The 11,436-nt window shown below is 37.9% G+C and overlaps 1 protein-coding gene across 1 annotated transcript in view; it reads right to left on the bottom strand.

Moving 5' to 3' along the window:
- Positions 1–1,991: 1,991 nt before the first annotated feature.
- The window catches only part of LOC309797626 (ferritin light chain-like), a gene marked incomplete at both ends in the record, with an annotated part of 42,223 nt that continues 32,778 nt past the window's right edge, over positions 1,992–11,436 (bottom strand). The window contains one exon of the mRNA XM_082646094.1: positions 1,992–2,509. Within this exon, the coding sequence (XP_082502220.1) occupies positions 1,992–2,509 (518 nt within the window). The remainder of the gene's footprint in view (positions 2,510–11,436) is intronic.

Raw genomic sequence — 11,436 nt, 5'->3', positions numbered from 1 at the left:
TCATGTTTCGGGGCACAGCAGGTGAGAGAGTGGGTTTGTTAAGCTGGGTGGGTTTATCCTTCTTTTATGCGTTCATTCAATTTTCTGTTCATTTACTTATTGTATACATATGGCAATAGAAGCTGCTAAGGCAATCATTGCTATTCTGCAAAACAACAAGGCACAGAAGCAGATGTCTTATTTGCGAGATTTCTCCCCCCAGGATTATTATGATTAAAGATCCTTTCCCCCCACTCCCTGGAGAGGACAAGGGGCTGCTCGCTGGAGGATTTTTAATGACTTGGGGAAAGGCTCAAATATCCCCCCATTAGGGTAATCCACCCCAGGGGCAAACCACACAAGAATATTATGAATTTATTTTATTTTTCTATCCTTGCAAAGGTAATACTCAGCTCATTAGAATATGAAAACTATACTGTCAAATTTCAGAATTACATGGATGAAGAAAACCACCAAAGTGGCATCATATCATGTGTGTTATAGTTGCATTTACTATATTGACTATATTAAATATGTTGTGTTAACAATGTATTGTATAACTATATATTGAAAAGGCAAAATGCTGTAACGTATTTCAGAGAAAATAATGTTGGCCAACCCCAAATTGTACATTGTAGACGGGTCCTAGGAAAAGAAGATTTAATTCATAGTGAACAAGAGGTTAGCTTCTGTTTTCAGCCATGTGCTATTTCAAGAATTAAACATCATGAATAATACAGGATATAAGAGGAATAGTCTAAAGATGGAAAAGCACATTTTGATTAGGAAAGAGAATTTAAGGCTTAAGTCTTTTTTTTTTAAGGAAAACTGCCTTATTACTATGAGATAAGAAAATTGTTTCCTTCTTTTCTTCCTTGCTTTCTTCTTCTTTTTTTTTTAACCTTTTTAATTTTGGATATTTGACCTCTAAGCTGAGATGACTGAAAATGCCTCCTCTGGGCATCAACCTTTTTGAAAGACTTTTTCCCCCTCCCTGAGGGCTATTTGTCTCTTGGAGGCTTTGTCTACATTACTCCTCAAGAGGCAAGCATTTGTCCTTGCACTAAATGCTGACATCTCCTGATAAGAGGGAAGCTGCAAAGTAGAAGAATTGAAGGTCAGTATGTTGATATTGGTCTCAAGCGCATTGATGCACATTTGTGTATTGGGGAACGGGAGTGAAGCTTGAGAGTGGGCCAGTGGGGAGGGGTAAATATTTTGTGATGCTGTCTACCTATGGGCTTATAAAGTTTACAGCTGCATTAGGAGGACAAGCATTACCATTAGCATGAAACCTCAGTTGCAAAAGCTTCTAGCCATACACATAGGGCAATACGTAAATGATACACCTTATTGCATTCACCCATTCACCCTCCCCTGTTCACGCTAATTGGAAATTTCCATCCATTTCAGAGAAGTAACACAACTATCAATCATTTTCCCTGGCACGAATCTTCCAGGAGGAAGAAAATGGAATACACCTAGCAACAGAGCTCACGCACTAGTAGTCCATGTGTCTTAGATTTAATATCTGATGACTAGCTGCATTGAAGCCAAGAGGTGGTTCACAAAGTTGCTGCACATTAGAATCACCTGGGGAACTCTGAGACCTCCCCGTGCCCAGGCTCCTCCCTAGACCTACTGAATCAAAATCTCTGGGGCTGGGACCCAGACACCAATGTTTTTCTTCCAAGCTCTTTAGGTAATTCAAACGAGCAGCAAAGCTTGAGAACCAGCCCAATAATGGGAACAAACTTATTTCACACAGATAAAGTGGGGCAATTCATATGTTAAAAGAACGTGAATATATGTATATATTTCTTTTTTTCGCTTTGTTCTGTTTGTATTTCAAATAGGCTTTTTTTTCCTTCTGCAAAAAACGTTACTGTTTCCATTTGGTCCAAGGCTTGGGAGAGGGCTCCAGGGCGGTTACAAAGCTGCCTAGTGGCTGCAGAGCGGGGCTTCAGGCAGAAGCTCTGACGCCAGAGGGTCTCCTCAGACGCGGCTGGACTTCAGAGACTCCTGTTTGGCTCAAGGGTGAGCCTTTCAAAGAGATACTCGCCCAGCACAGCCTGCGGACCAGCCAGCCTGCGGAGGTTGGTCAGGTGGTCGCCCATCTTCTGGATGAGTTTCACCTGCTCCTCCAGGAAGCGGCTCTCCAGGAAGTCACAGAGCTGGGAGTCTGCACGGGCAGGACCCAGGGCGCACAGATCCGATAGTGCCTGGTTCAGATTCTTCTCCCTAAGAACGGCGGCTTCCACAGCATCCTGGGTTTTACCCCACTCATCCTGAGAAGGCTTCTGCGCCTCCTGGAAGAGGGCGCGGCCGCAGCACTGGTTTTGCATTTTCAAGAGGCGCTGGGCGCCCTCACACTTCTCCTCAGCCAGTTGGCGAAAAATGTGGCCCATACTGTCCAGAGTCCCATTGTTGCTGTCGAAATAGATGCTCAGAGAGAGGTAAGTGTCCACAGATGCATGTTGAACAGGCAGTGGGCGGCGGCCTCCACCTCGGTGGAATAACTCTGACGAACCTGGGAACTCGTGGTTGATCAGTGATAAGGAGCTAAGCTCAAAAACTGGTGTTGGCCTGTCCTGGAGGCTGAGGATAGCTGAGTGTCTGATTCCAAAGGTTGCAAAAGGAAGAAAGGTTGGAGGGTGGTCGGGGGCTGGAGCAAGGAGCGTCCCTGGGTCTGTTCATTCCAAACACTGTTGAAGCAAAAGACAGATCTGCAGGACTGCCGAGTGCACTGCCTCAAATAGGCTTCGATATAAATGAACAAGAAGTCCAAGCAAGGACAAAACTTACCCTTCCTCCCACCAAAATAGCTGGTGATACTAGAATCTAGATCTGGGAAGGGATTCTTCCATTACTTTCTTAACATTCCAAGCCACTAGAGCAGTGGTTCTCAAAGTATGGTCACCTTGTAACCAAGCAGTACCCTATGGGGCCTTCCTAGGACAGACCCATCCCCCATATCCTCTATTGTAGTTTCTCTCTGAAGTACTCAGATAATAGTATCTCAGGCATATTTCTTGAGTTTTCAGATGCTAAAAACCACCACCCAATGGAAGAAATGAACTCTTTGATGATCATGAGCATGTAGCCCCCAGACCTTCTGGCACCTAAGGATGGATAATGTTACCTGCCTTGTGGCCTCAACATCAGCCAGTCAGAGGATTGTGCACGAGCTGATCACATGCCCTGGGATGTCCCTCCCTCACCTGGCCTTTAAAAATGCTTTGCTGAAATCCTTTGGAGATTTCAGGGGTTTTGGAACACGGACCACCCCTCTCCTTGCTCAATCCTGCAATAAACCTTTCTCTTCTCCAGACTCCAACCTTTAGGTTTGTTTGGCCTCACTGTGCTTCAGACACATGAACCTGCATTCGGTAACAACCTGACCAGCTTTACCAGCGTCCCCTGATAATGTGTCAGATATTCAAGTTTTAGGGCCCTATCCCAGCCCTATGGAATCAGCAACTCTAGTGGGGCTCAGTGATCTCTGTTATAACAGGCCCTCCATATGATTTTTATTCACCTTAAAGTTTGAAAATATCTGCATTGTCAGCTGGCCAAAGCGTCCACCAGCAGGTGAAGGGGAGTGGCGCCTGGAAAAGATAGGGAGTAGCCAAGGCAAGTACAGCAGCATTTGCCGTGGTAGTAATGGAGAATGCCTTTTCTCCACTGGTTGGCACAGACTAGTATCTGGGAGCAGTGGCAGGGTTATTTAGGATGCTTTACAATTCAATGTAGAGTGACCGCTGTCCTGGTTTGCCAGGGACTTCCCCTGTGTGAACACTTAAAATCTCATCCTGGCAAACCCCTTAGCCCTGGATTTGAAAAACTTAGGGAATAACATGAAATTTAGGGGAAACATGATCTAGGATTTGGACAAGTCACAAGTGCTAATTAAAGCGAAGCAAGTATGGACAACATCTAGCCTTCTTTACCCCTTTGTGGGAAGGTAAATCTGATTGGGTGAAAGGACTTATTGTTAAGAAATCTTTGTAGAAACATCCCCTTCTGCTTAGTCCACTGGTTCTCAGTTCTGGCTAGACACTGGCATCGTCTGAGCAGATTTAAAGTTATTTTATTGGTCTAGGATGACCAACAGTCAGTGTGAGGGTTTTTAAAAAGTGCTTCAGATGATTCTAATATGCAGCCAAATTTAGGTGCCACTGCTTAAGCTTTTGAACCACTGCTACATATTTTCACCTCATCTTCCTATGAGAATATCCAACTGTAGTTGAGGTTTGTTTTTTTTTCTTTTTCTTTTTTTAACTGTCTTATTATAAGATTTACTGTCTTAAATAAGATTGAATGTACAGAAAATCCTGCTAGTCCATCTGGTATAACTAGATACTTAGAATAATATCGTTAAGATATATACCATTTAAGTACTGTGACTGGCCTTTTAAAAATTAACATATGCATTGAATTAGTACAATCTCTTTTGAAGTTGTCATGTTGGGGAGCTATACCTGTAATCTGCTGCCATTGCTAAATATCTGGACAATTCTTATTAGGAATTGTTTTTAAACATCTTTAGGGATTAAAACCAAGAGTGCTGTATTATTTGTACTGGGACCACAAAAACCTCACAAAGTTTCCCCACTGTACCTTCTACCCCCATCTCTAACCCTTGGCAACTTCTAATCTGTTCTCCATCTCCACAGTTTTGTTATTTTAAGAATAATATGTAAACATAATCATGAATTACTTAATCTTCGGAGATTGGCTTTTAAAAATTTTTTCTTCAGCATCATTCCCTTGAAGTTCATTTTAATTTTTGCATATATTAATAATTTGTTCCTTTTCGTTGCTCCGTAGTATTCTATCATAAGATTTTATCACAATTTGTTTCAACATTCATCCATTGAAAGACATTTGGGTAGTTGCCAGTTTTGGGCTATTATAAATAAAACTGCTCTGAACATTTATGTGTAAGTTTCTGTGGGAACTTAATTAAGTTTTTGTTTCTTTTGGATAAATGCTCAAGAGTACAAGTACTGCGTTGTAGGGTGAATCTACTTTTAGGATTAAAAGAGACTGTCAAGCTGTTTCTCAGAGTGGCTAAACCATTTTATTTTTCCACCAGTGACGTGATATAACTTTTCTACGTACTCGCCGGCATTTGATGTTGTCACTATAATTTTAGTTATTCTCTGATATCTCATTATGGTCTTAATTTGCATTTCCCTAATGCTAATGATGTTGAGCATCTTTTCATGTGCTTCTTTGCCATGTGTATATTCTCTTCCATGAAATGTCTGTTCCTGTCTTCTGCCTATTTTCTAGTTGGATTTTTTTAAGTTGTTTGGAGAGTTCTTTGTATATTATAGATACAAGTCATCTGTCTCATATGGGATTTTCCAATATGTTTTCCCACTGTGTAATTTGAGTTTTCATCCACTTAAAAGGATCTTCTATGAAGCATTTTTAACTCATTTTGATGAGATCCAATTTATCAGTTTTTGCTTTTATTGATCATACTTTCGGTGTCAAGTCTAAGAATTATTCACCTAGTTCTAGATGCCAAAGATTTTCTCCTATTTCTTTTTCTAAAAATGTCCTGCTTTTACATTTAAGATTATGATCCACTTTGATTTAATTTTTGTGTAAGGTGTGGAGGTTTAGGTTAAGGTTCATTTTTTGTTTGTTTTTGTCGAGGGATGTCCAACTGTTTCAGTACCATGTTTTGAAATGTCTACTCTTCCTTGATAGCTTTTGCACTGCTGTCAAAAACAGGTTAAATGTATTTATGTCAGTCTATTTCTGGGTTCTCTCTTCCATTCCATTGATCTATGTATCTACCCTCCAAAATTACTGCGAAGTCTTGAAATTGGGTGGATTAATTCCTCCCATTTTAATCTTCCTTTACAAATTGTTTTAGCTATTCTTCAGCCTCTTCTTACCATACAAATCTTAGAAAAAGCTTGTCTATATCCGCAAAAACCTTGAGGGCATTTTAAGAGTAATTGTGTTAAGCCTCTTAACTTGGGGAGAATTGACATCTTTATTATGTTGTGTTTTCTAATCCATGAACAAGGTATGTCTCCCTATTTGTTTGGGACTTTAAAATTTTTCTTCATCAGCATTTTGTAATTTTCAGTATAGAGGTCCTATAAATGTCTTATTGGGCTTGTATTTAAGTATTTATTTAGGTCAGTTGTAAATGGCATCACATATTTTAATTTAAGCTTCTACACATTTGTTATTAATATATAATGTGATAAAATTGTGTTGATCTTGTACTCTAAAACATTTACAAACTAATATTATTTCTCAAGCTTTTTGTGGATTCCTTGGTATTTTCTCCATTTAGATTATCATCTCCTCTTCAGACACAGACAGTTTTACTTTTCCTTAGGCAATATAATAGGATATATTACTCTTCAACATTCAGTAGGATATATTCCTTCCTATTCAACATAGTAGGAATAGTCCTTTTATCTTTTAAATGAACTTTTTAAAACTTTAACATTTAAATTTATGTATTTATTTATTTTTGCTTATTTTCTTACTAGAACCTCCAGTAATATATTTAATAAAAGTGGTGAGAGCAGATATCCGTGCCTTGTTTCTGATCTTACAGAGAAAGCATTCAGTCTTTCACAGTTAAATATAATGTCGGTATAGGTTGTTTGTAGATCATCTTTATGAGTTTCAGTATGTTCCTTTTCTATTCCTAGTTTGCTTGGAGTTCTTTTTTCTTCTTTTCTTACAATCATGAATGGGATTGGATTTTGTCAAGTGCTTTCTCTGCCTTATTGGATAGGATCACATGACTTTTCCCTTTAATCTATTGGATATGGTGGATAACATTGTTTGATTTTCAAATATTTAACCAACTTCGCATAACTAGAATAAATACCACTTGGTCATGGTATATTATTCTTTTTATATATTTCTGGATTTAATTTTCTAATATTTGGCAGAGGATTTTTACAGCCAATTTCATAAAAAAATATTGGTCTGTAGTTTTCTTCTTTCTATCCTATCCCTGTCCGGTTTTGGTATCAAGGTAATACTGGCTTCATAAATTTAATTAGGAACTGTTCCTTCTACTTCTCTTTCTTATCAAATCATGTAAAATTGGTGTTAATTCTTTATGTCTTGGGTAAAAGTGAAACATCTAAGCCTGAATATTCCTTTTGGGAGTTTTTAAATGAAAAATCAGTGTTTCTAATGGTTACAGGAAAATTGAGATTATCTATTTCATCTTGGCTGAGTTTTGGTAGTTTTGAGTGTAGAAGCATTGGCCCATTTCATCTACATTTTTGAATTTATAGTGTAGACTTGTTCAAAGCAACTTGTCCCTTATTAACCTGCAGGATATGTCATGGTATCCCTGGTTGCATTTCTGATATCTGTGATTTGTGCCATCCATCTTTTTATCTTTATCAGTCTTGCTAGATCTTTATTGATTAGATTGTTTATTTCCAAGAACCAGCCTTTTGTTTCATTGATTTTTCCCCCCTATTTTCCTGTTTTCAGTTTCATGGATTTCTATTTCATCTTTATTATTTCCTTCTTTCTGCTTGTTTAGTGTTTTTTCCTCTTCCTTTTTTACTGTTGTAATATAGAAAATTAGATTATTGCTTTGAAATACTTTCTTTCCCAATTTAGTGCTATAAACTTCCCTTTCAGCATTGCTTTCACTTCATTCTGCAAACTTTGATCTGTTATATCTCCATTTTCTTTTATTCTATGCATTAAAAAATATTTCCTTGCTGCTGTCTTTTTTACCCATGAGTTATTTGGAATTGTGATGTTTAGTTTCCACGTGATTGAAGATTTTCCTGTTGTCTTTCTGTTATTGATTTCTAGTCTGATTCCATTATGGCTAGAGAACATACTCTATGATTTTAATTCTTTTAAATCTGCTAATTTTTTTATGAATATATAAATGAAAGAAATAAGAAAACCTCTGAGTCTTAGCATCCAACACTTAGGCACATTACAATTTAAATCTGCTAAGGTTCTTTTTATTGCCCAGTATATAGTATATGAGTGAATATTCCATGGACACTTGAATATGTATTCTGCTGTTACTGAGTGTGTTCTTTAAATGTCAGTTATATCCTATTGATTGATGATGTTTTCATTTCTTCCATATTCTTGCTGATTTTTCTCTCTGGTAGTTCTATAAATTGCTGTGCTGAAGTCTCAAATAATAATTGTGGATTTAAAATTTTCTCCTTTTACTACTTTTTCAGTGTTTGCTTCATGTATTTTGAAGTTCTGTTGTTTGGTGCACACACATTTAGTATCATTAGGTCATCTAGGTGGATTATTCCTGTTATCTTTATGTAATGACCCTCTTTGCCCCTAATAATTTCCTTTGCTCTGAAGTCTACTTTATCTGATATTAATATAGCCATTCCTACTTTTTCTGATTAACGTTCACATGATATATCATTATCTTCCTTTTACTTTGAACTACCTATATCATGATGTTTAAAGTAAACTTCTTATAGACAGTATATAGTTGGATCATGCTTGTGAATTTTTAATCTACTCTTCCAATCTCTGTCTTTGACTTGGTTATTTAGATCATGTACAGTTAAGGTAATTATTGCTATGTTAAAGATTAGGTCTACCATTTTATTTTTTGTTTTGTCTTTTACCTTAGTTTCTCAATCCTGTGTTTCTCTTATTTTGCCTGGTGGGTTACTTAAACATTTTTTAATAAGTCCATTTTAATTTAATTTATTTATAATCATTTGTGTATACTGTTTGTATAGTTTTCTTAGTGGTTGCTTTTGGCATCACAGTATACATATGTAACTTACCATAGCCTACGGGAATCAGTGTTTTATTACTTCAAGTGAAGTTTCAAAATTTTACTTCCATTTAGTCTCTTACTTTCCCCAGTTTTAAAGTATGATTTTCTGTAGTATTTCCTTTCTCTACATTGAGAACCACATCAGATGGTGTCATAATATTTGCTTTGACCATCAGATAGTATTTAAGAAACTCATGAGGCTAATGATAGTCTCTTATATATACCCCATTTGTTTTCACCCATTCCATTGTTCCCCTTTTCTTTCTGAAGTTCCCAGTCTTCTGTTATTGTTTTTTTTTTATGTTTTCATAACATTAGGTGATATCTGGGCTTTCCAGTGCCATTGGATATGAGTTTCAGGAAACACTGAGTCTGGCTCACTTAATGCTGCTGAGTTGGAGGGTTTGTATATGTTGGGTCTGTTGGTGCAGCAGGTGCTAGCAGATTAGACTAATGTTGATGGGACTAGTGCCACAGGAGGATGGGTTCCCATTCAGGCTATGCTGCTGCTACAGTAGATCGAGTCCCCCTCTACCCCAAGTGTGGGGCAGTGACCTGCTGCTGTCACTGCTTTGTATTAGGCTGCTTTTGCCTCAGGTGTGTGGTGGGATCCCTTGGAAGCTGCTGTCAATCACAAGGTTAAATTCATTTCAGAAATACTTAAGTATAAATATATAGCCTGATTCCTGTAGGACCCCTGTAATAGTTTTTTATTGCTTTCATACAAATGACCACAAATATAGTGACTCAAAACAATGTAGATTTATTACCTTACAAGTCTGACATTGGTCTCAATTGAGTAAAGTAAAAGTGTTGGCAGGATCTACAGATGAATGGATAAAGATGTGGCAGATATATACAATGGAATATTACTTAGCCATAAAAAGAAATGAAATTGATTTATTTGTAGTGAGGTGGATTGACCTAGAGACTGTCATACAGAGTGAAGTAAGTCAGAAAGAGAAAAACAAATACGGTATGCTAACACATATATATGGAATCTAAAAAAAAGAAAAAATGGTTATGAGGAACCTAGGGGGCAGGGCAGGAATAAAGACGCAGCCATAGAGAGTGGACTTGTGGACACAGGGAGGGGAAAGGGTAATCTGGGATGAAGTGAGAGAGTGTCATGGACATATATACACTACCAAATGTAAAATAGATAGCTAGTGGGAAGCAGCCGCAAAGCACAGGGAGATCAGCTCTGTGCTTTGTGTCCACCTACAGGGGTGCGATCGGGAATGGAGGGTGGTAGGGAGATGCAAGAGGGAGGAGATATGGGGATATATGTATACGTATAGCTGATTCACTTTGTTATGAAGCAGAAACTAACACACCATTGTAAATCAGTTATACTCCAATATAGATGGTTAAAAAGAAAAAAAAAGTGTTGGCAGAGCTACATTCTTTTCTGGAGGCTCTTAGGGGTGTTTCTGTTCCCTGTACTTTATCCGCTTCCAGTGGTCACTTGTAGTCCTTGACTCAGAGTCCCCTTTCTCCACCCAGAAAACCCAAAATGTTGAATCGCTCTGATTCTGCTTCTATTAGGACATGTCTCTCTTTCTCTTTCTACAGTTGGGAATGGTTTTCTACTTTTAAGGACTCATGCAATTAGATTTGTTCCATGAGGTAATCCAGGATAATCTTTCTATCTCAAGGTCTATAACTTCAGTCATATCTGCAAAGTCCTCTTCACCATGTAAGGGAACATATTAATAGGTTCTAGGGATTAGGGTGAGGGCATTTTTCGGAGCCATTATGCTCCCTACCACACCCTTAACAAGTGACCTTGAGAAAATTACTGAGATTTTTAAAGCCTTACTTTCCTCAAACATAAAATGGAAAGAAAGCTAACTAGTTAACATCATGAAAGTGAAACAGTATATATGAAATCAACTAATTCAAAAAATAAGATTTCTTCTTTTTCTTTATGATTTACATGATTCTCAGAGTTCAGTTACTTGAAGAGTTACTTTTTTTTTAAACAGAACTAAGGAATTTCAGGGTTCAGGTGCTGTAAGATTGTCTGAATTATCTGAGTAACAATTAGCTAAGCACAGGTGTAAAGCATTTGATTTACTCCCTGGTTTTCTTTATCTTCTCATCCCAGTAAATGCATATCCCTTTTCTAGCTCCAGCCAGTAGAGTCAGAGCTCGTTTTACTGTTTAACTAAAGTTGAATTTAAATTCTCTCTACGTCTCCAGATTCTCGGCCCTGGTTGCATATTATAATCACCTGGGGAGATTTCAAGGACTACTGATGCCAAATTTCTACCTATCATGGATATTTGAGGAGGGACCTGGAATGAAATGCTCTAGCTTATGGTTTTTGGAACCAAATCATAGTCTACACTGAGCCAAATTATTTGCAAGATCACCTCTAAAAAGGAATTTATCTGTGGTGACTAATGCTCTTCCTTTGTCAGTATGCTTGATTTGTCCCTCTTTGGGGGAAAAAAAGAGGGGGAAATAAACCCCAGCAGTTGTGCTCCCTGAATTATAACCTGATGCTGTGGAATTAGTGTTGGCTTAGAGCGCACATCTTCGGATACCCATTCTCTCTCCTGCTTCCTTGCATGAACTTATATCCTTGGGCAGTGTTTCATCCACCACCCTCTTTTGCTTCTAATCTTAGCAAGTAAAGTCTCCCCTTCATGAAATAGCATTTC

This window comes from Mesoplodon mirus (genome assembly GCF_964341445.2).
Source record: "Mesoplodon mirus genome assembly, contig: HAP1_SCAFFOLD_806, whole genome shotgun sequence".
NCBI lineage: Eukaryota > Metazoa > Chordata > Mammalia > Artiodactyla > Ziphiidae > Mesoplodon > Mesoplodon mirus.
Note: the sequence above shows the minus strand (reverse complement) of the source record. Positions and strands in the feature narration are given on the sequence as shown.